The 27,754-nt window shown below is 36.8% G+C and overlaps 1 protein-coding gene across 1 annotated transcript; it reads left to right on the top strand.

Moving 5' to 3' along the window:
- Nucleotides 1-4,628: 4,628 nt before the first annotated feature.
- Nucleotides 4,629-27,128, top strand: SACS (sacsin molecular chaperone). Its single transcript, XM_062514666.1, has 5 exons — nt 4,629-4,659; nt 5,751-5,897; nt 7,184-8,666; nt 11,569-11,660; nt 15,568-27,128. Exons 1-5 carry the CDS (start codon nt 4,644-4,646, stop codon nt 27,126-27,128), a joined length of 13,299 nt encoding a protein of 4,432 aa, XP_062370650.1. The 5' UTR covers nt 4,629-4,643.
- The last annotated feature ends 626 nt before the right edge of the window (nt 27,129-27,754 follow it).

The raw sequence follows: 27,754 nt of genomic DNA, 5'->3' as shown, positions 1-27,754 counted from the left end.
TCTATGGCATCAAACATTTTTTGTTTCTGTCATTCTTGACTGCTTGCTCTGATGTTTTGGCATGTGCAGGCTGTGGTAGACTACATAAAAAGAGTCTTATTTTCTGCCATGTCAGTATATAGATAATAAATTGTAGTGGCCCTAGGAAATCTGTCATGGGAAAGAAAAGCTGTTGCTGTATTTTTGTGCCTAGGCTTGGAGATTCTTAGAGATGTCACTGTGAGCGATCTATGTCTAGATAAAGTACTTAACCTTTCCTGGACCACAGTTCAAGTGGTCAATCTAAAGTAAGATTGAGTAAGTAAGTCAATTTAGATTGATAAAGTAAGTCAATCTAAAACATCTGAAGGCTTCAGTATCAGCCTTTTGTGTTCATTCTGGAGTCTTCCAGTTCAGAGGTTTTTCTTTACAGCAGGTGTATCAAGACATGCCCTGAATTTCTAGCTTAGAAGTGCATGGTCAGTAGGACCAAGCACATGGGCTGCTGAAGAACTCTGAAGATTATCAGTGTCCCCTTTGTATTCATTCACTGTTGGTGTCTATCAAATAATGCATGATCTTTTCATATGGTCCCAGAATAATTCATGTTGGAGGGGATGTCAGGAGGTTTTTACTCTGCTGCTCAGAGTTTGGGCAGCTCTGAGGTCAGATCGGGTCACTCGAATGTTGATCTGGTTGAGCTTGGAAAGAGGATGGAGACAGCACAGATTTTCTGGGCTCCTAAGTGCTTGACTGCTGTTATGGCAGAACAAGTTTCTCCTTGAAATTTGTGGTACCAGTTTTGTGTTAAATATGAACAGCTGTAATACTCTAGAAAAATCAGTTTAGCCTTTGATAGGATGCAGAAATAATAACCTATAGCCAAAGTAATTGTTGTGACATACATAGAGCACTGCTCTTAAAGAGAACAAAGTCTATTTTCATTCCTGTCACTTAGAAGTTATTTGTCTTTGTGGTGGTTCCCATGGTGAATGAAATGTGTTGTTTAAACACTTCCACCTGCCTGTCCAACTGTAGAGAAGATCACTGTCTTGATTTAAGATAATTTCTGTTGATGAGTTCACCTTATTTTGGAGGTATGCATATTGTGTATTGACTTTCATATACTTCTGTATACTGCAAAAATAATAGAAGTTATGAAATACTTCACACATTCAGCTGTCAGTTGCAATTTCTTGCTTATTTTTTTATTGGTGCTATTAAGTTACCTTAGATAGTGACACAAGAAAATTTTGAAGACAAAATATTTAATGTTTTTACTTGATGCTTTCTCCACAAATGGAACTCTTGTTTGTCCCCTTTTTTCCCAATTATTATCCTAGTGTGTTTTTACAGAATATACATAATAAGTGAGTTTGAATCTGTGTGCTTCAAAATGCATATATGCAGAAGAGAGGGAGAGCATAATTACTTCATAATTTTTAAAGGAAGCTTTAGGTGGGGCATCATTGGGGTCTGTTTTTCTTGTGAGGATTGTGTCATTGCTCTTTGTTTGAAGGTTTGGTTTAGGGAGCTGCCCTTTAGTCTCAGACTGAAGTTTGGAATTAAGAGTATTGAACCTTTCATTTTGTGATAGACTTATTCTCTTGGAGCAGATGTTCATAATGCTAGGACTCTTTTCCCTCCAGCATTAGGCCCTGGCAACACCAAGGCTGTCACCAGGTCCATGCCCAGAGTTTGTCAGAACAGGAAGTTTACACTAGAGCCAAAACCTTCTGTGCCTGTGTGTGTAGCTGTCAGTAGGGATCATCACTGGCTGTAAAAGAGTTAGAGCCACTGCTGCCCTGGAATACTGTCCTGCTACTTAAAAAGTAGTAATCCTTTAGCAATTGCTGCTTTTGAACATCCAGTATTTGGAATTTTGGTATAACTGTTGCAAAGACTTACCCCCCAAATCTATTTCATGTAGATATGAAACAGCTCCTTGACTCAACATCAAGACTGCTATTTCACCTTTTTTAATGAAAAGATTTATAATGTGGGATTTTCAGTTGATTCTGGAAAGATAAGATTTTGCAATAATGAGCCTTGAGTTAATTTAAAGAAATTGTTTCCAGTAATTGTTTAGCATTTTTTAAAATCTGAAATTAAGTGCATTGTAGCACAATACACAGCTTTTAAAAAATTGATTTGTTTGTTTTTAGGTCGTTTTGGACAAACAACTCCTCCACTTGTTGATTTCCTAAAGGACATATTGAGAAGATACCCAGAAGGAGGACAGATTCTTAAGGTAGACTGTAAATAGTGTTTTTAACAGTCATTTAATATGCATGACATAATGCCAAAGTTTAACACTTCCCAGCAAATCTTGTGGTTGTTTTATCTTATATTCACTGTACTACAGAGGATATATGTTTCCATTTCTGTGGACAAGGCAAAATGAGCTGTGTGCTTTGTGTGGTTTTTTGTTTGTTTTTTTTCTCTTTAAATATTTCTGAGTTTGCTCAGGAGAAGAGGAATTGTGTGATTTATCATAGCTTTTTATGCTAATGTCTGTAAACAGCAGTTTGATTTTTTTTTTTTTTTAAGAGCATCTGGGGTGATTAGTTGGATGTTAAACTTCTCCAGCATGCTTCATCACATGGGTGGTAGGAACTTAATTTTCTTACTGTATGGGAATACTAGATTCTAACTAATGGGATTTGAAACAGATATATCTTATCTGTCTATAAATACATACATACAAAACATTCATACATACAAAATACAAATGCTGACAGATGATGACAGTTCCTTATGTCTGTTGTCTTGTTTGCAACCATGGACCTAGAAGCTGATTATGTGTAGTGGGAATGCCCAAGATAAGCATATCTTCAACTGTTTTGGCAAATTGCCTCCTGGGTATGTTCTGAGCTGTGTCTGTACCTAGGAGGGGTGCTTACATTTTTATTATTTCTCAGTACTAAATGCATCTGTAAAATGCATTTGAATTAAGAAGGTTCAGACCCCCTCAACATTTTAAACCCAAACTTTCATTCCAAAATGAAGAAATAAGATAGGTAAATCTAAAAGTAGAAGTGATGCTATTTTCAGTTTACAATTTAGGGTTAACAGATGGTTAGAGAGAGTTTACTACCAGGAATTTTGCTGATACCTTAAAATTTATTTCAGTGTTTTGATTTTTCAGATACAATGTTGTTACAGCTGAATGTAGCAGTTAACCCATGTGCCACAGCATCAATGCAAGTCTAACTTCATGGAAACTTAGGGCTATTTTACTGTGTCCTCATGAAGGACTATCATGATTGTTCTTTGAGAAGAACAACTGCATATAAATATCTTGTGAAGGCTCTTTAAGCATTTATTTATGCTTAACTGTAGCTATATTTCTTGCTATCTCATAATACTTCAGAACTATGTAGAAGTGACAATATAATATACATTATAGACTGAACATACTGTCAAAAACTGCAAAAGAAAAGGGTTATAATTTTGGAACCAGATATTGGATAACAGTGAGCTTATTTAAGTCTCAACAGTATACTTGAAGTCAACCTAATCTGAAATACTTGCTGCTAGTTGATGCATTTTTAAAGTACAAGTTCATCTTGCTATCTAGTCTTTTATGTATAACTGAATTAAAATAAAGTACGAATACATTGCATGTGATATATCTATGTTGCTTTTCAGTTCAGCTGAAATACTTGTTTATGTCAAGCTTGCACACCCCCACATAAACACACACACGTGTTTATGTGCCTGGAGCCCTGATACACTGTGATGATTCAGTGTAAATAGACCATTGTGTGAAGCTGTAATCCCGTAGGTAATCATGCTTACGTGTCTTCTGTTGATGAAAACGGGACTGGATAGGCATATTTTATTAATGGTCGTGTTTACAGAACTGGTTTACTGACATTGGAGTTTTCTGTAGCTCTCACCACAGCTGCTACTATTTAAAAGATACTCAATATAAGCCTCTCTCCAGTCTGTGGGTTTCATTCAACAGGGTTGCTGCTCTGTTGGTTCATGACTTAGGGAGCTACTGGTCAGAACTGATTTGCACCCCTTTGCTGGAGGGGTGTTAGAAGCATGGGCACCATGGCCCAGGAATGGTTGGTTCATGCTGTGAAATGTTAACTCAAACCTAATTCAGTAGATGTAAAGAAAAGTGCTGTGCATTACCCTTTTGTGAATGGTTGCCTCACTGTTGTTGTACAACTGTTTGTAAGGAGTTAGCTAATACACTTTGATAAATTTAAAATTATTTTTTTTCGCGTCTCACATCTGCCTTGTTTCGAGACTTGTACAGCTTTGTTTCAGGATTATGTAGTAGTAACAGTTCAATAGCTTATTTCTCAACTTTGTGACTGCTTTTGTATGGTATTTGAGCTCCAAATTCAAATCATATTTATAGTTTTTTACTGAATATTTGTTTTGTAAGGATAACTATTCTCATGCATATAAGCTGGATAAAACCATTTTGGTTGAAATGTATGAAAACAATTGCACTTGAGACACTTGTTATTTTCTACTGTGTAAGTTCAAAAGCCATTGGTAGAATATGCATTACTGCATTATACTTTGATTTATTTTGTCTACCTCAGGAACTGATACAGAATGCAGAAGATGCTGGTGCCACGGAGGTTAGGTTTCTATATGATGAAACTCAGTATGGAACAGAAACATTATGGTCAAAGGACATGGCACAATATCAGGGTAAGTATAAGTTTTATTAAATTTGGCCATTATTCTTCAATATGCATGTTGTTTGGGGTTAGCTGTCCTGGCTATGTCCCGTCTCAGCTCCTTAGCAGCCCCAGCCCACTCGCTGTTTGGGCCACACGAGAAACAGAAAAGGTCTTGGCTCTGCATAAGCCCTGTGTTATCGTCACTGTTTCCAGCACAAATCCAAAACATAGCCCCCAGCTACCATGAAGCCCAAGGCAGCACACCAGTTTTTAGTGTAAAGATGACCTTTGCCCCTTTACATTTCAGCATTCTCCAGGCAGTTCAGTTTTCTTCCCCATCCCTTTTTCTCTTGACCTTACACCCAACTTTACTCCATGTTGTCTGCATACTGCAAATCCGGTTTCTTCAAACTTCACGGTTTTTATATAATTTACTATGGCTTTGTGAGATATAAGTATGTATTTAAATTCAATTATGTATTTAAAAGTGATTATTAATATTTTAAAATTGGTTTGCATGGTCATCCTGAAAGGCATTCAGTTGGGATTTGAAGTTTCAGTGATCCACTACTTCTTTCTTCTGGCTGTTTTCAGTTGTTAATCAGCCTTATTATGTCTTCTAATGTCAATTTGTCTGTCTTACTTTCTAGACACAGGTTATTGTTTTATCTTGCCTTATATTCCCTTCTTGTGGAAGTATCTTTAGTCTGTGACTATTAAAAACATCTTTTTGATAGTCTGAACAGGTTAAGTTTAAGCCTTGTTCCACATGATACTTCTTTCAGAAGTTTCGTTGTTTCCTGATTTTGTTCAGTTTTTCAGAATCATTCTTTTAAAATGTGGATGCAAGAATTAAGTAACACATTAGAATATAAATCTAAGTACCCTTTACAAAGGTAAATTCATCTCCTTGCTTTTGCTTTTGTATTTTGCTTCTTTTTTTCATTACCAGGCATAATTTGATGTCAGCTTAGACTCGTAGTTTCCCCATTAAATTTACACATGCGTATACTTCAAAGAAATGCTTTCTGAGGTCTGTGAGTTCATTTCCTAGAAATTTTAAACATTAAATAGTTTTCTTCTTCTGTAATCTTTTTAACTCTTGCCTGTTTATTACAGGGCCAGCATTTTATGCATACAATGATGCAGTTTTCACCCCCGAGGACTGGCATGGTATACAGGAAATAGCAAGAAGCAGGAAGAAGGATGATCCCCTGAAAGTTGGAAGATTTGGAATTGGCTTTAATTCAGTTTATCATATAACAGGTATTCTTAGTAGTTATTTAAAAAAAAGAAGTTGAAGTTTTAAATAGTTAAATGACTTTAGATATTCACGAACATTTAATATTTTCTCTGTAGTGTATTTTAAAATTAGTTCATGGCTAGATTTTCTTATGAAGCATTCCTACTTTTCTCTAATCCCATATGAATCAAATCAAATCTATTTGATTTGGAAGATTTTTGAAGAAGATTTTTCTATTAGCATCATTATGTACTTAGTCCTTTATATCAAAATGAACATTCCTTAACACTGGTATTTCAATTATGCACTGCTGCTCATTTTATAGAGGCTCATAATATAGGGTAGGTATCCAAGCAGAAGTGTGGAAGTTCTACTCACTAGACTGAAAGTCTTCTGCAGGTTCTTTGTATAATTAGTAGGGATTTATTATTATTTTTTTCTAGAAAAGATATGTAATAGAGATATATGCACATTTACACTTGAAAGAGATAGTACATACTGTTTCGCAAGCTTATAATATTCAGTCTTGAAATCTATTATTCTCCCAGATTGTTTTATTGTGGTACAGAAGAAGCATAAATAATGCTTACAGTCTCCACAGTTATAATAGTGCAGGATAAGAGGCAAATTTTTGCTGAAATAAAAAAAAAATTACCTTATGATTTTTTAAGACACATGGTATTTTTAACAATATTTTACCTAGCTGAGCATGAATTAAATAAATACATTCAGTGGCTTGATAATTCGGTGAGTTTGTGCTTTTAAATGTACTGAATTACTGTTTGCCAGCCTTCAAGTTCTGCAAAGTATGAATCTAACAGAACACACATGTAGTAAATAAATTTGTTGGTTTTTTCCTTGAAAACAATGGAAACATGGAAGTATGTGGTTGACAGAAATTGTACTTGCTGTTGCTCACTGTCTGCTAGAATTCAAATGGTTGAATGAGTATTTATATATTCAATTGCAGAATTGGTGTGTGCTTGTTTGTTCCCTGTAAGTAAGCACTGAATTATGTTATCAGAATCACAGAATCATGTAGGTTGGAAAAGACCTTTAAGAACACTGAGTCCAACCATAAGCCTAATGGTAACAAGTCCACTACTAAGCCATGTCCCTAAGGGTCATGTCTGCATGTCTTTTAAATACCTCCAGGGGTGGTGACTGAGACATTTCCCTGAGAATTGTATTCAGTTCATCACAGTTTTAGAATATTTTATTCTTGCCCTTTTAAAATTTATTCCTTAACTGTATTTATAAAGTATGTTGTTTTAGGATTAATCATAATTGTTCGTTTTTATGTATACAGATGTCCCTAGCATCTTCAGTGGTGACCAGATTGGAATGCTTGATCCTCATCAAACCCTCTTTGGACCTCATGAGTCGGGCCAGTGTTGGAATCTAAAAGAAGATAGCAAGGAAATAAATGAACTTACGGATCAATTTGCGCCTTTCATTGGTGTATTTGGCAGCACCAAGGAAACCTTTAAGAATGGAAACTTTCCTGGTACATTTTTTCGTTTCCCACTTCGTCTGCAGCCTTCCCAACTGAGCAGCAATGTTTACGACAAACAGAAGGTTTTGGAGCTGTTTGAATCCTTCAGAGCAGATGCAGACACAGTATTGCTTTTCCTGAAGAGTGTTCAGGATGTTTCGTTGCATGTTCGGGAAGCTGATGGAACAGAAAGGCTGGTTTTTAGAGTAACTGCCAGTGAGAACAAGGCCTTGAAACACGAAAGACCCAATTCTATCAAAATCCTGGGAACTGCAATAAATCAGTATTGTAAGGGAGTTCCAAGCAATAGCATAACATGTGTGACATACCATGTAAATATAGTTGTAGAAGATGAGAGTGTTAAGGACGCACAGAAAACATCTTGGTTAGTGTGTAATTGCGTGGGTGGTCGAGGAATGTGTACAGAACTGGATTGTTTAGCTGATGACTTGAAATTTGTTCCTACTATTGGAATAGCCATGTCTTTAGCAACTAACGAGGAGGAAAATGGAGCTGTAGCAGACTTTTCAGGAAGAGCATTTTGTTTTCTGCCTTTGCCTCCAGGTGAAGAAAGCAAAACTGGACTTCCAGTTCATGTTAGTGGTTTCTTTGGTCTCACAGACAACAGGAGGAGTATCAAATGGCGAGAGTTGGATCAGTGGAGAGATCCAGCAGCTTTGTGGAATGATCTTCTTGTGGTAAATATAGTGCCTAAGGCATATACCACCCTTATTTTGGAAGCTATCAAACGAATGGAGACTGAGAGGAATTCAGATTTTCCATTGTCACCTGAAAGAATTTATAGGTTATGGCCTGATGAGAACAAAATCAGGGTACCCTGGAAACCAATTGTAGTACCTCTCTTTAAAGACCTGCTCCAGCATGCAGTTATTTACTCAGTGAGTAATCAGTGGATAAAGGTGGAGCAGGCGCACTTTTCTGAAATGGATGAGAGTTTGGAGTGCACACAGTCTGTTCTCAACTACCTCCAGAATTCAGGGAAGCAGATTGCCAAGGTACCAGCAAATATTGCTAGTGCAGTGCATCTTACTATTTCTACTGCTAAAGCTGTGAAAAAAGTGACTCCTGCTGTAGTGCGGCAAGTGCTAAGGAAATCTGGACACAGTGGACCTGCTGAAGAAAAGCTTCACCTTTTAGAATTTGTGCTTTCTGATGGAGTCTACAGTGAACTGATTGGATTGGAGCTTTTGCCTTTACAGAATGGGAATTTTATTCCGTTTTCCTCATCTGTGTCAGAACAGGATGTCGTTTACATAACCTCAGAAGAATATCCCAGGTATGCTTAATATGTGTAATACTGTGGGGAGGTTTTTTGTTAGGTTTTTTCTTTTTTTAAAATTTATGTGTAAAACAGAGCTTCAGACTGTTCTTTGTTTGCCAGCAAACAAGATATGCAGCAGCTTGTATTGTGATGAAATAAGGCATAGATAGAACTCAATTATCTGTATATGTGTTTATGTCTGTGTGCATATATCTCATTTGAAAAGTTTGACACCCATTTGCCATTAACCCTTTATAAAAGAATTGTGTGATCTACACTCTAAGAAAATACCTCAGGATACATTTCCAGTTAATTTTCTTCTTGGAGTTACAAATACGAGGTGATTAGAAACATATATACTAGGAAGTTCATTAAATTAGGTAATGATAAGAGCTTTTATTAAACTTAAGGCTTGAGATTACATCTGGCCTTTTTTTAATCACATTTAATTTCAGTGAGGTTGTACTAAAAACTGGTTTCAGGAAATAAGCAGATACTATGATGATCTATCTTTTACATCTGCTGTCCCTTTGTTCTTTCCAGTCCCTCTCCAATTAGTTTTTTTCCTTGCTTATTTCCCAGCTGCATCAGTGCTCCAATTTGGTTCACATTTCATTAGCTGAAAGAACTTGGTGACACTGACACTGGAGAGGGGATAGCAAAGAGCAGGCTAGCTGGAATATATGAGCTTGGAGTCACTGGGGAGAAAGCATGACCACTGCTTTTTATGTCTGTACTAAATTAGGCATGTATTAAATACTGGTTAAATCTGGACCATTCTGCACACAATGACTAAAGACATAAGGCTTGAAATCACTCAGACACACCAGATGTCTTACTCTACTTCTATACATGATTACAATGAGACCTCCTACTTTGCCTCAGAGTTCCACTAATTTCCAGACTCTCAACTTGAGAGAATGTGACACTTGGCATATGTTTTGTTGATTTTACTGCTCTGTAGACTGTTTAAAAGGGAAGGAGAGGTGGGTTGGAGTGTGCCTATATAGGTATTATTAAGATAAAAAGTGCTTAAAGTGAGGTCCTTGTGTAAATAGTGTTTTGAATATATGTATAGACAGCCAATCTTAAAGAAAAGCAGTTGGATGCAAGTAACTTCCCATGTTTCTTGAAAACAATTTGCATATCTTCAAGCCTGCTGCTGTTCTTTTTTTGCTACATTCTAAATCAGTTCAGAATCACAGAATGGGTCAGGTTGGAAGGGACCACAGGGGGTCATCTGGTCCAACCTCCCTGATCAAGCAGGGCTGTCCCAGAACACATGGCACAGAATTGTGTCCAGATAGTTCTTGAGTACCTCTAGTGAGGGAGGCTCCACAGCCTCTCTGAGCTATCAGCACTCATTCCAGTACTAGGTCATTGCACAGTGAAGAAGTTCTTCCTCACGTTCAGCTGGAACTTCCTGTGCATCAGTGTCTGCCCATTGCCTCCTGTCCTATTGCCTGAATCCTTGGCAGCACAAAAAAGAGCCTGGATGCACCCTCTCGATAACCCTCCTTTCAGATGCATATAGACATGGATGAGGTAGGTCCCCTTTCAACTCCCTCAGCCTTTCCTCAAAGGAGAGATGCTCCAATGCCTTAATCATCTCTGTAGCCCTCTGCTGGACCCACTCCCCAGGAGCTCCATAAATTTAAGACCATAATCATAAACCCATAATCCTTTCTTGCTATAAACAATTGAGGTTATTTATCAGGGGATTAAAGCTACTCAGAGCCTATGATTCTATTGTCTTTTTCTAAAAAAAAAGAAAAAAAGAAAAAGGGGTTAGTATCTATTTTGAGTTGAATTATCTTTTGTTGTTATTTCACTTTTTTAATCCTTCCAGAAGTTAAGACAGTATACAAGTAGAGGAAACATTCCCATGATGAGACTAACAAATTAGAGGCCTGCTTCAGACTAGTCAGAAGATAATTTTTGAAACTTAAGGATATCAGAAGAATATTTCTTATTCAGTTCATGTTCCATTGGTAATGGACCTGGTTTGATTAGTCTTGCAAAACTGATACAAAAGCATATTCTAACAGGCATAGATCTCCTTGCTACCTGTGATGAAACAGAAATATGAAATAGTAATGCTTTATTTGTCTCTATTATTGCCTACATCAAGTATCTTTAATTCTAATGTTTTAAGCATGATAAATTATGCATGTTAGATGTTTCAAAACCCTTTCAATTTGGGAGATTGGCTCTTATTCAAATTTGGAGCCTGCTAAGAAGGTAAAATAAGCGCTTAGAAATTTTCTTTCTGCTAACTGGAAGAGCAAGATTCTGTGTTGGTTTATTTCTAATGAACATACCCGTGATCAGAATTAAACTGGATATTTATTTTTTATTTCACAAAGACCAAAGCCCTGAAAACTGATTTAGTCTTAAGTGCCAAAGCAAGAGAAGGTGAGGATAAGACTGACTCTTGGCACAATAATTTTAAGTATTGACTGCAGATCTGAAATCTGTAGATCTTTTCAAATCCACAGATCTGTGTGACATTCTAGAATTATGTTTTGTATTTTATGTAAACTTTTCAAACAAAATTCTAAGAGACATAGAATAGTAGGTGCTGGTTTAACTTTTTTTTTTTTTTTGTTAGGATACAAATAGGTGGAAACAGTTTTTTAATCCCAGCTTTTCTATCAAAGAAAACTTGCTTGGGCCTGCTTTGAAAAGAAGAGTAGTTGGAAAAACTACTTTCTTACTAATATCTACTTCTAAATGTATAATGCCCACTGAAAGCCCTGCTCTGCATATGCACATGATTGCTTTGCATGCTACTGATCTAATGATGATTACCACGCTGGTAATGTCTGTACAGTAACATAAATGAAGGAGGCTTTGTTGAAGTGCTAAAGTGTGGGGACCTTTTTTTTTCCCTTTCCCTTTTCTCTTGGTGTGCTAGATCACTCTTTCCTGGCCTGGAGGGAAGGTTACTCTCTGATGACCTGAAGCCTGAGGTCCTTGCTGCTTTGAAAGAAGCTGCCAAAAGTCGAGGTAATGTCTTTTGTATTCTCTTACAGAACTTCTAATAGTTCAAACAGACTCACTCTAAACCTAAGTTTGAAGTTGAGGTCCCATAAATAAGACAGTAATCTAAAAAAACCCCATTAAGATATGATAGACTTGTTTGAATTGGAAATGATACAAATGAAAATTATAATTGAACAAAAATCAGAAGAAGGATGAAAATTTGTGATAAAATAATAGATACTGATTTAGTAAAAGGTATTCAAGGATGAAGAATTCTATTAAAATAGTATTCTTCCACCTAAGACAGTCTTATTTCTGTTCTGTATTTATAGTATTTGCATATATGCAATAGCTGTGTCATAGTTTTAGTATTGTGGATCATCTTTTTACTCACAATTGTAGGTGATCACTTCAGTACATTTGTTTTAAACCAGATTAAATCAGTTTAAGTATCCAGCCTCAAGCATGCTGTAGATCAAATAGTTTCATCATGTGTTTCTTGATTCTTAATTCATGGTTTATGATTATGTCACTGTGGACCTACTGAAATACTCCCAATTCACAATCAAAAGACATGGTGAAGGAGTTTGTTTTATGTGTAGATAAGATACCTCTATGTTTAACAATCTTCACAATTATTTTTTTCTGTTATCTATTCTTCTTTGAGTTTGTCTGCACTAACCTTTCCACCCTTGTGTTTACCATTTGATTGATAAATTTGAGGCCTACATCTCAGAAATATTTTCATATAAACAAGTCAATTGTTAGCTCACCATATACTAATACTATTTAAAAGTAAGCTGTTCTTCAGTGTCTAGAAAATGTACTTTTCAGGAAAAGCTTCTTCCCTCTTTTTGTTTTTAAAGTACTTGATTCATCAAATTCTTTCTTAGACTGAAGATGTTAGAATTAGGTGTATAATAGTTGCTCACAGTCTTGATTTACTTTTCTTTATATCCTTTATATCCTTATAGTCTTCAGTCATTTAGTCTCCATTTCTTCTGTGTTTTGACCTTTTTTCCCCTTAAGTCCTTTAAATCTTTCCTGTTTATTATTATTTTTGTTGAGTTCTAAAGCTCCTCCTTTCTCAATTTTTGATCATTCCTTCATTATAAAAAGCAAAAGAAAAAAAGTTAATCCTGAGGCAAGGTGATAAATTTTTGAAGTATGGCAAAGCATTTATAAAAAAAATAAAATAATTGAGCATCTTTTTGTGTAGTGAAAACATGCAAATATTTAATATAAAATGTATTGAATTTATTAAATCTGTGACTTTAATTGAATATGAAGGACATCAGGTTTGAAATTATTATAAAGAAAACCTTTATTTTAAAAAGGAGAATTTTCAAAGTCCTATCAGCATATTAGATGATGGATGTTGTGTCTGTTAATGCAGTAGAATATGCTTGGTTTAATTTTTTTTCTTTACTGTTAATTTCCCTCAGTACTGTATTTGAACAGAATGTAAACTGTTGAAATGAATGACTACTTTAAATTATGTATCCAAACAGAATATTTGTGATCTAGGATAGAACCATAAGGAGTTACTGTTTAATAGTACCTTTAAGGAATAGGTATATATTCCTTAATATATCAAGACAACCAGAGTGAGATAAGATGGATGAAGATTTTATGTAAATTCTTTTTATTTCTTTTTATGTAAATTGAAAAATGCCTGTTCTGTGTGATGAAACCTCAAACTGATTTTTGAGATGTACTTTCCTAGGCAATTTCTTCCAAGTGAATGTCACAAAGCAGTCTAAAAGCAGGTTTAAATTAAAAACAGAGCAAAGCAACCAAAACAAAATATAGTATATGCTTGAATACATCTTAAACAGAAAAGACAGATGTGAAAGAAACAGAAAAACCCCAACCAGTCCCTTGCTGAATTCTAGGACATTTCTTTCCTTGCCGGCTTGGTCTCAGAACTGCAATGAAGTATTTCTAGTCCTTTTATTTTCTGGGGAGATTTTAGGTCACATTTAAGTCTTGCTTTTGTTTCTCTTTTATTCTGTCAGATTCTTTTTGTGGTATTTTTCTAGGGACTTATTCTTGGTAGCATGCCTCTCATTCATTAGAAGAACATATTTTTGTAAATAAATATGGCGAGTATTCTTCTAAATGTTCTCAATATTACTAAAAACTATTAGTTAATCCTTTACAAGGTTCAGGTGTCCTACTTTTCACTCTGCTTCCTCTTAAATTATTTTTTGTTCAATGATTCTGCACAGTTGTACAAATGCACTACCATGAAAGTTGTATGTTACTATCAAGTATTAGAGGGGGTTTTGACAGATTTAGAAATCTTAATATGTCAAGAATTTTATTTATATAGCCTTAGAAATTACATCAGAGAGATTTCTGATACAGTTTCAGAAACAGAAACTTTTTATATTATTTCTTTGAGATGGGGTGCAATTGTTTTTATTTTGTTGTTCAAAGACAAACAGATCTAACTTTTCTTCTCCTAAAATGTGAACTGTATTTGTCTAGTTAGTAACTGTTTCTACACTTAGTGTATTAATGTGTAGCTCACAGGATGTTTTCTAAAAATGGATTTGATTATATTCTAGCCCAACAGCTTCTTTGGGGATTTTCAGGTATGGTTATTAATTGAAGATATATTGGTTTGGATTGAAGCTTGATATTTGTGTGAATTTGGTGATTAGCTTTTCTCATTGCCCCAGGTTTCTTGTAAAAAAACCTTGCCAAATAGTGCTGCCAAGAGATAGCAACCTAACATAATTATAAAAAGATTTCTAAATACAGGTGAGGGGAAAATGCATATTGATGAAGAAAGCCTTGCAATTATGCTACATGGAAATTATCAATATTTTCATTGGTTTATTTATATATATTTAATAATTTTACATGCGGAAAGATTTTCAGTATTTAAAGTTTACCTGTGTATTTTTAAAAACAGTATTTTAAATTTCTGTTATCAAATAAAGAAAAATTGATTTAAGTTTAGCTTTTAAGTAGATTCTTCCTTGGGCCCCTTTTGCAAGTTTTCCTGACTTTCAAAAGACTGATGTGTTTGCCTGTTTTCTGTTCAGTAGAGCTATCACAATCCATAGCTCTGTAGGCATGAAGTGAAAGCAAAGAGATTTTTTTCTGAAGCACATCTATAACTGCTCTTAAAGTTTATTTGGACTGTTGCCTTCAAGAAAATGGCAATGTTATCTAGATGTGTGATGAAAGATCTGAATTTCAAATAGGTGTCTTGCTTTCACTTCTGTCATTACTTCTGATGTGTTGGGAGGTAGTGGTATTGTTTTATTCTGTGCTATTTTACCCCCAGAATTTCTGTAGTTTTAAAGTATAAACTTCCCTAATGATAATTAAGACACAAGTGTAAAGACATATTTCTTTTACTGAGAACTTCAATAATAAGAATAAAAACATATAGACTTGGTTTCAGCACTTTCTGCCTGAGTCTAGTTTGTCAGTTTTAGTTGTAAGATCAGCTGCACCTGAACCACTGCATTATATCTAATAAAAAATATTTCAAATCCATTTGAACATTTGCAGTTATAGACAAATAAAGGATTAGATTTTTATTTACAGTAGGCAAATAAGTAAAGAATCAACTAAACAAAAAAAAATGTTTGTTCAATTCTAAATATCTAGTTGCTATGCATGCCTGAGAATTTTTGTGTTAAACTAACAAATGTAATAACATACTGATAATTTTCAATTTGTTTATATTTTCATACTAATATGGAATGTGTTTGCTTTTAATTACCTCCTGAAAGCAAAGGAAGTTGGTATCTGGACTCCTGCTTAACAAACCTGTTTTTTCCCACAAAAAGACAGGGCACAGATTAGACTTTTTTTCCCTTGTTTTCATTTTTCTTTGCCCCCCGAAGCCATTTGCTAAGTAACTGTGCTCTGTGATTTTCACATCTTTTCCCTTTTGCTGTAATTTCAGGGAGGCCATGCACTCAGCTGCAGCTCCTGAACCCAGAAAGGTTTGCCCGGCTCGTTAAAGAAGTTATGAACAGCGTGTGGCCTGGGAGAGATGTAGTTGTACAGTGGTATCCAGGCTTGGAAGAAAAGAAGCACCCATCAGTTTCCTGGCTGAAGATGGTCTGGAAGAATCTATATATACATTTTTCTGATGACTTGAGTGTGTTTGATGAAATGCCTCTTATCCCCAAGACGCTGCTGGAGGAAAATCAAACATCAGTGGAACTGGTTAGATTTAGGAATCCATCACCCATCATTCTGGAAGATGAATCTGAGACTCAGCTCCCAGAATATGTAGGTGATATTATTCAGAGAATTGGTGGAGTTGTACTTAAGAAGCTGGATATCTCTATCCAACATCCACTTATAAAAAAATATGTGCATCCACCATTGCCAAGTGCTGTTTTACAAATAATGGAAAAAATGTCCTTACAAAAACTATGTAATCAGGTTGCATCATTCCCGCCAACACATAAAGATGCTCTTAGGGCATTCTTAGCTAGCTTAACAGATGCAAATGAAAAAGACAGGAGAATTATTCAGGAGTTGCTAATATTTAGAAAAATTGAAAAATCATCTGATGAATGTGCCCCTGTTTTTATTGGGCTGAAAGGTAGTAAGGTATTACACCACACTGCCAAAATTCCTCCTGGTCTAAGGTTTTCTGTTCCGATAATTGACAGCAGTGATGAAGCAACTATTCGCTTAGCTAATTTGCTGAAAATAGAACAGCTAAAGAGCACAGACTGCTTGAAGTTTGTTATAGAGGACATAAGGAGTGATTTTTATTCATATGATGAAACAGCACAGATAATGCAATGGGTTCTTGAAAATCTCACTTTTCTTAAAAATGAGAATACAGATGTGATAGATTGGCTGACATCACTAAAGTTTATTCAGATCTCACCGGAAAAGATAATGTCAGCAAATGAACTCTTTGATCCTGAGGTAGAACTTCTGCAACATTTGTTTTATGCTGAGGAGGAAAGTTGCTTCCCCCCTGTTATTTTTACATCCTCAGATAGTCTTCATTCACTGAGACAAATAGGTTTAAAAAATGAAGCCCATCTTGAGGAAAATGATATCTTGAGAGTAGCAAAAAAAATTGAAAGTTTGCATTCTGACTCTAACACTGATCCTGATTTGCTATTAAGAAAAGCTAGAACTCTCTTGACGGTTTTGAACAAAAACCATATGCTGCTTCAATCATCTGAAACAAAAGCTGTAATGAAAAAGATAAAGTGGATTCCTGCAAGTAAGGAAAGGCCTCCAAATTATCCAGGGTCCTTAGTTTGGAAAGGAGATCACTGTAATCTGTGTTCACCACCAGAAATGTGTGATATATCACATGCAATTTTAGTTGGTTCCTCAGTTCCTCTTGTGGAAAATGTACTGCTGGATATAGAAAAAGCACTTGGCATCCCCACCAAGCCCAGCATAAAAGCAGTCTTGAAACATTTCAAAGTGGTAGTTGATTGGCATAGTTCTAAAACCTTCAGTGATGAGGACTACTATCAGTTTCAGCATATCTTGCTTGAGATTTATGGATTTATGCATGATCATCTAGAAGAAGGCAAGGAAGCTTTTAAAGCCCTGAAGTTTCCCTGGGTTTGGACAGGTAAAACGTTTTGTTCCCTAACACAAGCAGTTATAAAATCGGTTCCTGATCTTGATCTCCAGCCTTATCTACATTATGTACCAAAAACTATGGCAAAGTTTCACCAGTTGTTTAAATGTTGTGGTTCAATTGAGGAGTTAACACCAGACCACGTTTCTATGGTCATTCAGAAAATATATCTGAAGAGTGAGCAGTCTCTCTCGGAACAAGAGAGTAAGCAAAGCCTTCACATTATGTTGAGCATCATAAGATGGCTGTACAGCAATCAGATCCCTGCGAGTCTGCATACGCCCATGCCGCTGTACAGTGGCAAACTTCCTTATAAACTTGCAATGAAGCCAATTCATGAGTGCTGTTACTGTGACATCAAAGTTGATGACTTAAATGATTTGCTTGAGGATTCTGTTGAACCCATAATTTTGGTGCATGAAGACATACCAATGAAAACTGCTGAGTGGTTAAATGTCCCATGCCTTAGCACAAGACTGATTAATCCAGAAAATATGGGGTTTGAGCAATCTGGGCAAAGAGAGCCTCTGACTGTGAGAATTAAAAACATTTTGGAAGAATACCCTTCCATTTCAGATATCTTTAAGGAGCTTCTTCAAAATGCTGACGATGCTAATGCAACGGAATGTAATTTCCTGATTGACATGAGAAGAAATATGGATATAAGAGAGAACCTTCTGGATCCGGGAATGGCAGCATGTCATGGTCCAGCTTTGTGGTCATTCAATAATTCTGAGTTTTCCGACTCTGATTTCCTTAATATAACTCGATTAGGAGAGTCTCTAAAAAGGAGCGAAGTTGACAAAGTGGGAAAATTTGGACTGGGATTCAATTCTGTTTATCATATCACTGATGTTCCTATTATTTTGAGCCGGGAGTTCATGATTGTGTTTGATCCAAATGTCAACCATATAAGTAAGCATATCAGAGATAAATCTAACCCTGGCATCAAAATCAACTGGAGTAAGCAACAGAAGAGACTGCGAAAATTTCCAAATCAGTTTAAGCCATTTATAGGAGTTTTTGGTTGCCAGCTACCACTGACAGTAGAATCTCCCTATAGCTACAAAGGAACACTTTTCAGGCTGTCCTTTAGGACTCAGCAGGAAGCTAAAGTGAGTGAAGTCAGCAGTGCATCTTACAATACAGCAGATATTTACTCTCTTGTGGATGAATTTAGCATTTGTGGTCATAGACTGATAATATTTGCTCAGAGTGTAAGTTCAATGGTTTTGAGATACTTGAAAATTGAAGCAGATGATCCCAGCATGGCACAAGATGTTGTCACTATCAGAAAAAATCAGTGTTCTTCCAAAGCCTTGACTGCACCAAATGTAAGCATTTTAAAGGAGGCGGCGAAACTCATGAAGGTGTGCAGCAGCAGTACTAAAAAGCTTCCCACTGAAGCACCAAAGTCATCATGTATCCTGCAGATAGTGGTAGAGGAATTTCACCATGTGTTTAGGCGGATTGCTGATTTACAGTCTCCACTTTTCAGAGGTACTGAAGATGATCCAGCTGCTTTCTTTGAAATGGCTAAATCGGGACAGACAAAAAGATCAGGTGATGAATTGCCACAGAAAACAGTAGATTCAACAACTTGGCTTATATGTTCTAGCATGGATGTTGGAGATGCTTTGAAATTTTCTTTGCATGAAAGTGGACGAAGACTAGGCCTGGTTCCCTGTGGTGGTGTGGGAGTGTTGCTGTCAGAAACACAGGATCAAAAATGGATTGTGAAACCTAATTGCAACAACATAGGTGAAGTATTCTGCTATTTACCTCTGCGAATAAAAACAGGCTTACCTGTCCACATAAATGGCTGCTTTGCTGTTACTTCAAATCGGAAAGAGATCTGGAAAACAGACACAAAAGGAAGATGGAATACAGTATTCATGAGGCATGTTGTTGTAAAAGCCTACATAGAAGCCCTTTGTGTTTTACGTGACATGGCAATCAATGGTGAGCTAGTTGACTACAGTTATTGTGCAGTGTGGCCAGATCCTGATTCAGTTCACGATGATTTTTCTGTTATTTGTCAAGGATTTTATGAGGACATAGCTCATATGAAAAGCAAAGAAGGGATCAAAGTGTTTTCTGATGGGTCATCTTGGGTTTCCATGAAGAATGTAAGGTTTTTAGATGACTCCATACTGAAACGGCCAGATGTTGGGCCATCAGCCTTTAAGATCTTTCTGAAATACCTTAAAAAAACTGGTTCCAAAAATCTGTGTGCTGTAGATCTTCCATCATGGGTAAAGACAGGGTTTGAAGAAGCAGGATGCAAATACATATTATTGGAGAACACTTTCTCTGAGAAACAGTTCTTTTCTGAGGTGTTTTTTCCTAATATTCAGGAGATTGATGCAGAGCTGCGTGATCCTTTGATGCGTTATGTTCTCAATGAAAAACTTGAGGAGTTCTCAGGAATTCTTCGTGCTACTCCATGTATTCCCTGCTCATTGGATGGACATTCATTAGTTACACCATCAAGACTGATCCATCCTGAAGGAAGAGTTGCAAAGTTGTATGATGCTGAGGATGGAAGATTTCCTTATGGTACCACTCAGGATTATCTTAACCCTGTTATTTTGGTTAAACTTGTGCAGTTGGGAATGGCTAAAGATGATATTTTATGGGAAGATCTGATAGAACGTGCAGAGTCAGTAGCTGAAATTAACAAGACTGATCATGCTGCAGCTTGTCTCAGGAGCAGCATTATATTGAGTCTTATTGACGAAAAATTAAAATCTGTAGATCCTAGAGCTAAAGAATTTGCTGCAAAATGTCAAAACATTCCTTTCCTTCCTTTCCTCAGCAAACCAGCAGGCTTCTCACTGCACTGGAAAGGCAGTGATTTTCAGCCTGAAGCAATGTTTTCAGCAAATGATCTTTTCACTGCTGATCATCAAGATATAGTTTGCCTCACACAACCAATTCTTAATGAAAATTCCCACTCTTTTAAAGGTTGTGGTACTTTGTCTTTAGCTGTCAAAGAATTTCTGGGTTTACTTAAGAAACCAGCTGTTAATTTAGTCATAAATCAGTTAGAAGAAGTTGCAAAGTCATTTGATGGAATCACATTGTATCAAGAAAATATCACTAACGCTTGTTACAAATATCTGCATGAGGCGATGTTAGAGAGTGAATCAACAAAAGCCCTGATAATTGAGCAGCTAGCAAACCGTAGTTTTATTTTGGTTGAGAATGTGTACGCTGATCCATCAAAAGTGTCTTTTCATTTGAATTTTGAAGCAGCACCCTATCTCTATCAGTTGCCGAACAAATATAAAAATAGTTTCCGTGAGCTGTTTGAAAGTGTGGGTGTAAGACAGGCTTTCACAGTTGAAGATTTTGCTGTAGTTCTGGAATTAATAAATCAGGAGAGAGGGACCAAACAACTAACAGAAGACAACTTTCAGCTCTGCAGGAGAATAATTAGCGAAGGAATATGGGGCCTCATTAGAGAGAAGAAGCAGGAATTTTGTGAGAAAAAGTATGGTGAGATTTTGTTGCCAGATACTCGTCTTGCACTTCTACCTGCAAAATCTTTGTGTTACAATGACTGTCCGTGGATAAAAGTTAAAGACACAACCGTTAAATATTGTCATGGTGATATTCCAAGAGAAGTTGCAGTGAAGCTTGGAGCAATACCAAAACGCCATAAAGCTTTAGAAAGATATGCATCAAATATCTGTTTTACTACCCTTGGAACAGAATTTGGCCAGAAAGAAAAATTGACCAGTAGAATTAAAAGCATTCTGAATGCTTACCCTTCAGAAAAAGAGATGCTGAAAGAGCTCCTTCAGAATGCAGATGATGCGAAAGCTACGGAGATCTGTTTTGTGTTTGATCCTAGACAGCATCCAGCTGACAGAATATTTGATGAGAAATGGGCACCACTTCAAGGACCAGCACTGTGTGTTTACAACAATCAGCCTTTTACAGAAGATGATATTCGGGGAATCCAGAACCTTGGAAAAGGTACAAAAGTAGGAAATCCCTGTAAAACTGGACAGTATGGTATAGGTTTCAATTCTGTTTATCACATTACTGACTGCCCTTCTTTCCTGTCTGGCAATGATATACTTTGCATTTTTGATCCTCATGCAAGATATGCACCAGGTTCAACATCAACAAGTCCTGGCCGCATGTTTAGAGATTTAGATGCAGATTTCAGAACACAGTTCTCAGACGTACTGGATCTCTACTTAGGAAATCACTTTAAATTGGACAATTGTACAATGTTTAGGTTTCCTCTTCGAAATGGAGAAATGGCAAAAGTATCAGAAATTTCATCAGTTCCATGCTCAGATAGAATGGTCCAAAATCTTTTGGATAAGCTGCGTACAGATGGGGCAGAACTCCTAATGTTTTTGAACCATATGGAAAAGATTTCTATTTGTGAGGTAGAAAAAGCAACAGGAGCACTGAATGTCCTGTATTCTGTACAAGGCAAAATCACTGATGGAGACAGACTGAAGCGAAAGCAATTCCATGCATCTGTGATCGACAGTGTAACTAAAAAGAGGCAGCTAAGTGAAATACCTGTACAGCAGATTACTTACACAATGGATACTGAAGACTCTGAAGGAAACCTCACCACTTGGTTAATTTGTAACAGGTCAGGCTTTTCTGCCATGGAAAAGGTATCCAAAAGTGTGGTTTCAGCCCACAAGAATGAGGACATTACCCTTTTCCCTCGTGGTGGTGTAGCAGCTTGCATTACTCATAATTACAAAAAGCCCCACAGAGCATTCTGTTTCTTGCCCTTATCATTAGAAACTGGGTTACCTTTCCATGTGAATGGACACTTTGCTCTGGACTCTGCAAGAAGAAATCTGTGGCGTGATGATAACGGTGTTGGAGTACGAAGTGACTGGAATAGTAGTCTAATGACAGCACTGATAGCACCAGCCTATGTTGAACTGCTGATTCAGCTGAAGAAGAGGTATTTTCCAGGAAGTGATCCTACGGTATCAGTGCTGCAAAACACACCTATTCATGCTGTGAAAGACACTTTAAAAAAGTTTTTATCCTTTTTCCCAGTTAATAGACTTGATATTCAACCAGACTGGTATTGCTTAGTGAAAGCAGTTTACAGTTGCATTTATGAAGATTTGAAGCGTCTTTTACCTGTTATGAGAGCTCCAAATGTTGATGGTTCTGATTTGCATTCTGCTGTTATCATCACATGGGTTAACATGTCTACTGTGAACAAAGGCAGACCATTCTTTGACAATTTGCTACAAGATGAATTGCAGCACCTCAAAAATACAGAATACAACATCACAACGCGGAAGACAGTGGCTGAAAATGTTTACAGACTGAAGCATTTGCTCTTAGAAATTGGATTTAATTTGGTATATAACTGTGATGAGACTGCAAATCTCTACCACTGTTTGGTAGATGCAGATATTCCTGTCACCTATGTGACACCTGCTGATGTCCGATTGTTTTTGATGACATTTTCTTTTCCAGACTCTAATTGCCACATTGGAAAGTTACCCTGTCGTCTTCAGCAGACAAATTTGAAACTGTTCCATAGCCTCAAACTCCTGGTTGACTACTGTTTCAAAGATGCAGAAGAAAATGAAATCCAAATTGAGGGTTTGCCGCTCCTCATTACTCTTGACAATGTATTGCAAGTTTTTGATTCAAAGAGACCAAAGTTCTTGACAACATATCATGAACTGATTCCATCTCGCAAGGATCTCTTTATGAACACATTGTATTTGAGATACAACAATATTCTGCTCAGCAGTGAAGTAGCTAAAGTCTTTGATATCAAAAGTTTTGCTGAATTGTTATCATCTGTGCTGCCTAGAGAATATAAAACTAGAAATTGTATGAAATGGAAGGAAAACTTTGCAAGTGAATCTTGGCTTAAAAGTGCTTGGCATTTTATCACCGAGTCTCTAAATATTAAGGAAGAGCAAGAAGATACACAAGCAAAATTCGATGGCGTTATTGAAACTTTGAAGGACTGGACTTTGCTCCCAGGTGTAAAGTTTACTGTCTCAACCAATCAACTGGTTGTGCCAGAGTGTGATGTTTTGCTGCCCCTCAGCATCATGCACATAGCTGTCTTTCCAAATGCTCAGAGTGATAAAGTCTTCCATGCTTTAATGAAAACAGGCTGTATTCAGCTGGCATTGAACAAAATCTGCTCCAAAGACAGTGCTTTAGTGCCTTTGTTGTCGGGACGTACAGCAAACATAGATAATCCCTCCAGCATTCTGAAAGCCATACAATATATGCTACAGACATCAACTTTTAAGACTGAAAAGTTAGCAGAAAGTGACTTTGAAGCTCTCCTAATGTACTTCAATTGCAATTTATGTCATCTGACATCTCAGGATGACATTAAAATTTTAAAGTCTCTTCCATGTTACAAATCAATCAGTGGCCGATACATCAGCATTGCAAAATATGGGACATGTTACGTCCTCACGAAAAGCATCCCATCAGTAGAAGTAGACAGATGGACACAGTCAACTTCATCGGCTTTTCTTGAGGAGAAGGTTCATTTGAAAGATTTGTATACCATGCTTGGCTGTGTCTCTGTGGATGATCTTGAAGTGTACTTGAAACATCTTTTGCCAAAAATTGAAACTCTGTCTTATGATGCAAAATTAGAACATTTGATCTACTTAAAGAATAGGCTAACTAGTATTGAAGAAATTTCAGAAATGAAAGAGCAGCTGTTCGAAAAGCTTGAAAGCATTTTGATCATTCATGATGCAAGCAATAGGTTAAAACCTGCAAAATACTTTTATGACAGGACTGTAAAAGTCTTTGAAGTTATGCTGCCTGAAAAATTCTTTATACCTCAAGACTTTTTTAAGAAGCTAGAGCAACTTACAAAACCAAAAAATCAAGCTGTGTTCCTTCCATCATGGGTAAATTTTCTGCGACATATCGGTTTGAAATTCATCATTTCACAGCAGCAGTTACTGCAGTTTGCTAAGGAAATCAGCATGCGAGCAAATACAGAAAACTGGTCTAAAGAAACACTACAGAATACTGTCGATGTTCTCCTCCATCATATATTTCAAGAAAGAACTGACCTTTTTTCAGGAAATTTTCTGAAAGAATTGTCTTTAATTCCTTTTCTATGCCCTGAACGAGCTCCAGCAGAATTTGTGAGATTTCATCCTCAGTATCAAGAAGTTAATGGAACTCTTCCTCTTATACGATTCAATGGGGCACAGGTGAACCCTAAATTCAAGCAGACTGATGTATTGCAGTTGCTGTGGACGTCATGTCCTATTCTTCCTGAGAAAGCAACACCTTTAAGCATCAAAGAGCAAGAGGGGAGTAGTCTTGGTGCGCAAGAACAGCTTGAGCAAGTTCTAGCCATGCTGAATGTTAATTTGGACCCTCCTCTGGACAAAGTTATCAATAACTGCAGGAACATATGCAATATAACAACTTTAGATGAGGACATGGTGAAAACAAGGGCCAAGGTCCTAAGAAGCATTTATGAGTTTCTTAGTACAGAGAAGAGGGAATTCCGCTTTCAGCTTCGAGGAGTTTCTTTTATAATGGTGGAAGAAGGTTGGAAGCTCCTTAAGCCTGAGGAGGTTGTGATAAACCTTGAGTATGAATCTGATTTTAAACCTTATCTTTACAAACTTCCTTTAGAGCTTGGTACTTTCCACCAGTTATTTAAACATTTGGGTACTGAAGACATTATTTCAACAAAGCAGTATGTTGAAGTTCTAGGTCGCATATATAAGAGCTCAGAAGGAAAGCAATTGGATCCTAATGAAATGCGCACAGTTAAAAGAGTAGTTTCAGGCCTGTTCAAAAGTCTTCAGAATGATTCTGTAAAGGTTAGGAATGACCTTGAGAATATGAGAGATTTTGCCCTTTACCTTCCCAGTCAAGATGGTAGGTTGGTAAAGTCTAGTATCTTAGTTTTTGATGATGCACCCCACTACAAAAGCAGAATCCAAGGTAACATTGGTGTGCAGATGCTCGTTGATCTTAGCCAGTGTTACTTAGGCAAAGACCATGGCTTTCACACCAAATTGATAATGTTATTCCCTCAGAAACTGAGGCCTCGCTTACTTAGTAGTATACTTGAAGAACAGTTAGATGAGGAGTCTCCCAAAATTTGTCAGTTTGGAGCGTTATGTTCTTTGCAGGGAAGGTTACAGTTACTGTTGTCTTCAGAGCAATTCATCACAGGACTCATTAGGATTATGAAGCATGAAAATGACAATGCTTTCCTGGCTAACGAAGAAAAAGCAATTAGACTTTGCAAAGCTTTGCGAGAAGGTTTGAAAGTTTCCTGTTTCGAGAAGTTGCAAACAACATTAAGAGTTAAAGGGTTTGCTCCTATTCCCCACAGCAAAAGTGAAACATTTGCTTTCTTGAAGAGATATGGAAATGCAGTTATATTGCTTTACATACAGCATTCTGACAGCAAGGACATAAATTTCCTCTTAGCATTAGCCATGACCTTAAAATCAGCAACAGACAACCTGATTTCTGATACCTCATATTTAATTGCCATGCTGGGTTGCAACGATATTTATCGGATCAGTGAAAAGCTTGACAGCTTAGGAGTGAAGTATGACTCTTCTGAGCCATCAAAACTTGAACTACCAACACCTGGCACTCCTATACCAGCTGAAATTCACTATACACTTCTAATGGATCCAATGAACGTATTTTATCCTGGTGAGTACGTTGGTTACCTTGTTGATTCCGAAGGTGGTGATATATATGGATCATATCAACCTACTTATACCTATGCAATCATTGTGCAAGAAGTAGAAAGAGAAGATGATGAAAGCCACAGTTTTCTAGGGAAGATTTATCAGATTGATATTGGATATAGTGAATACAAAATAGTGAGCTCCCTTGACTTGTACAAATTTTCCAGACCAGAGGAAAGTTCTCAAGGCAAGGATAGCACACCTTCTACCCCAACCAGTCCTACAGAATTTCCAGCACATGGACCAAGGGCAATTCCACCTATCTTCACTGGTAGAGAGAGCCACAAAACAATGTCCTCAAAACACCACTCTCCAAAAAAGATAAAGTCAAACTCATTGCCAGAAATATTAAGAGAAGTGACATCTGTGATTGAACAGGCTTGGAAGCTTCCAGAATCTGAAAGAAAAAAGATTATTAGGAGGCTGTATCTTAAATGGCATCCAGATAAAAACGCAGAGAATCTTGATATAGCTAATGAGGTTTTCAAACATTTACAGAATGAGATTAACAGGATGGAGAAACAGGCCTTTATGGATCAAAACATGGACAGAGCCTCAAGGAGACCATTTTCATCTTCTGCTTCTCGATTTCAGTCAGATAAATTTTCATTTCAGAGATTTTACACTTCATGGAATCAGGAAGCAACAAGCCACAAATCTGAAAGGCAACAGTATAAAGAGAAGTGTCCCTCCTCCACAGGGCCATCCTACTCCCAACGCTTTTTCGTCCCACCTACATTCAGGTCTGTTGGCAATCCTGTGGAGGCACGTCGATGGCTTAGGCAGGCCCGAGCCAACTTCTCAGCTGCACGAAATGACCTTCATAAAAATGCCAATGAATGGGTGTGCTTTAAGTGCTACCTTTCTACTAAACTGGCCTTGATTGCAGCTGACTACGCTGTGAAGGGCAAGTCAGACAAAGACATAAAACCAGCAGCTCTTGCACAAAAAATAGAGGAGTACAGTCAGCAACTTGAAGGACTTTCAAATGATGTTCAGACATTGGAGGCTTATGGAGTAGATAGCTTAAAAACTAGATATCCCGACTTACTTCCTTTTCCACAGATTCCCAACGATAGATTTACTTCAGAAGTTGCTATGAGAGTGATGGAATGTACTGCTTGTATCATAATAAAACTTGAAAACTTCATACAACAAAAAGTATGAATGATTTGAAGAGGTTAGGGGACTGTTTTGTCAAGAGTTTAGGCATTTCATGTGGTGGGATACAAATGCAATTGTTCAGATTATGGAATGTCCAAGAGGTTAAATGGTGCCAAGTAGTTTAGAAGTGTAGTGCACAAAGGTGGATGGTACAGAGGTACTTAGAACTGAAATTTACTTAAATTGATTTTTTTCTTAACTGAGCCTGCTGTTAAGCAAACTATAAAACCTGAATATTTTTTTCGAATTTGCAAGGAAATGGAGCTGCAAAAATTAGATGTATGCACAACATTGTGATTAATTGGCATATTATTGAACTGCACTTTATATAACCAAAGCTTAGCTTTCTGTTAGATGAAGCCTGTAATTATAACTCCTTATTAGATTTATTTCATTCAATGTAATGTTTCTGAAAGGGTAATGTCAGTTTTCAATGTACTTATCTTAAGACTGGACATACAATGAAATGGGAAATGGGGTGGAAGTTAAAATAACTTTGGAGATATTGCTCCAAAGCATATCTGTATTCTTTTACATTCTGTGGACATTCATGTCACTCATAGTAATACTCTTATCAGCTGGATCTGATTAAAAATTTGCTGCAGCATCACACTGTAAATATTTAAAGG

The sequence above is a fragment of the Cinclus cinclus genome, chromosome 2, assembly GCF_963662255.1.
Source record: "Cinclus cinclus chromosome 2, bCinCin1.1, whole genome shotgun sequence".
In the NCBI taxonomy this organism is placed as follows: domain Eukaryota; kingdom Metazoa; phylum Chordata; class Aves; order Passeriformes; family Cinclidae; genus Cinclus; species Cinclus cinclus.
Note: the sequence above shows the minus strand (reverse complement) of the source record. Positions and strands in the feature narration are given on the sequence as shown.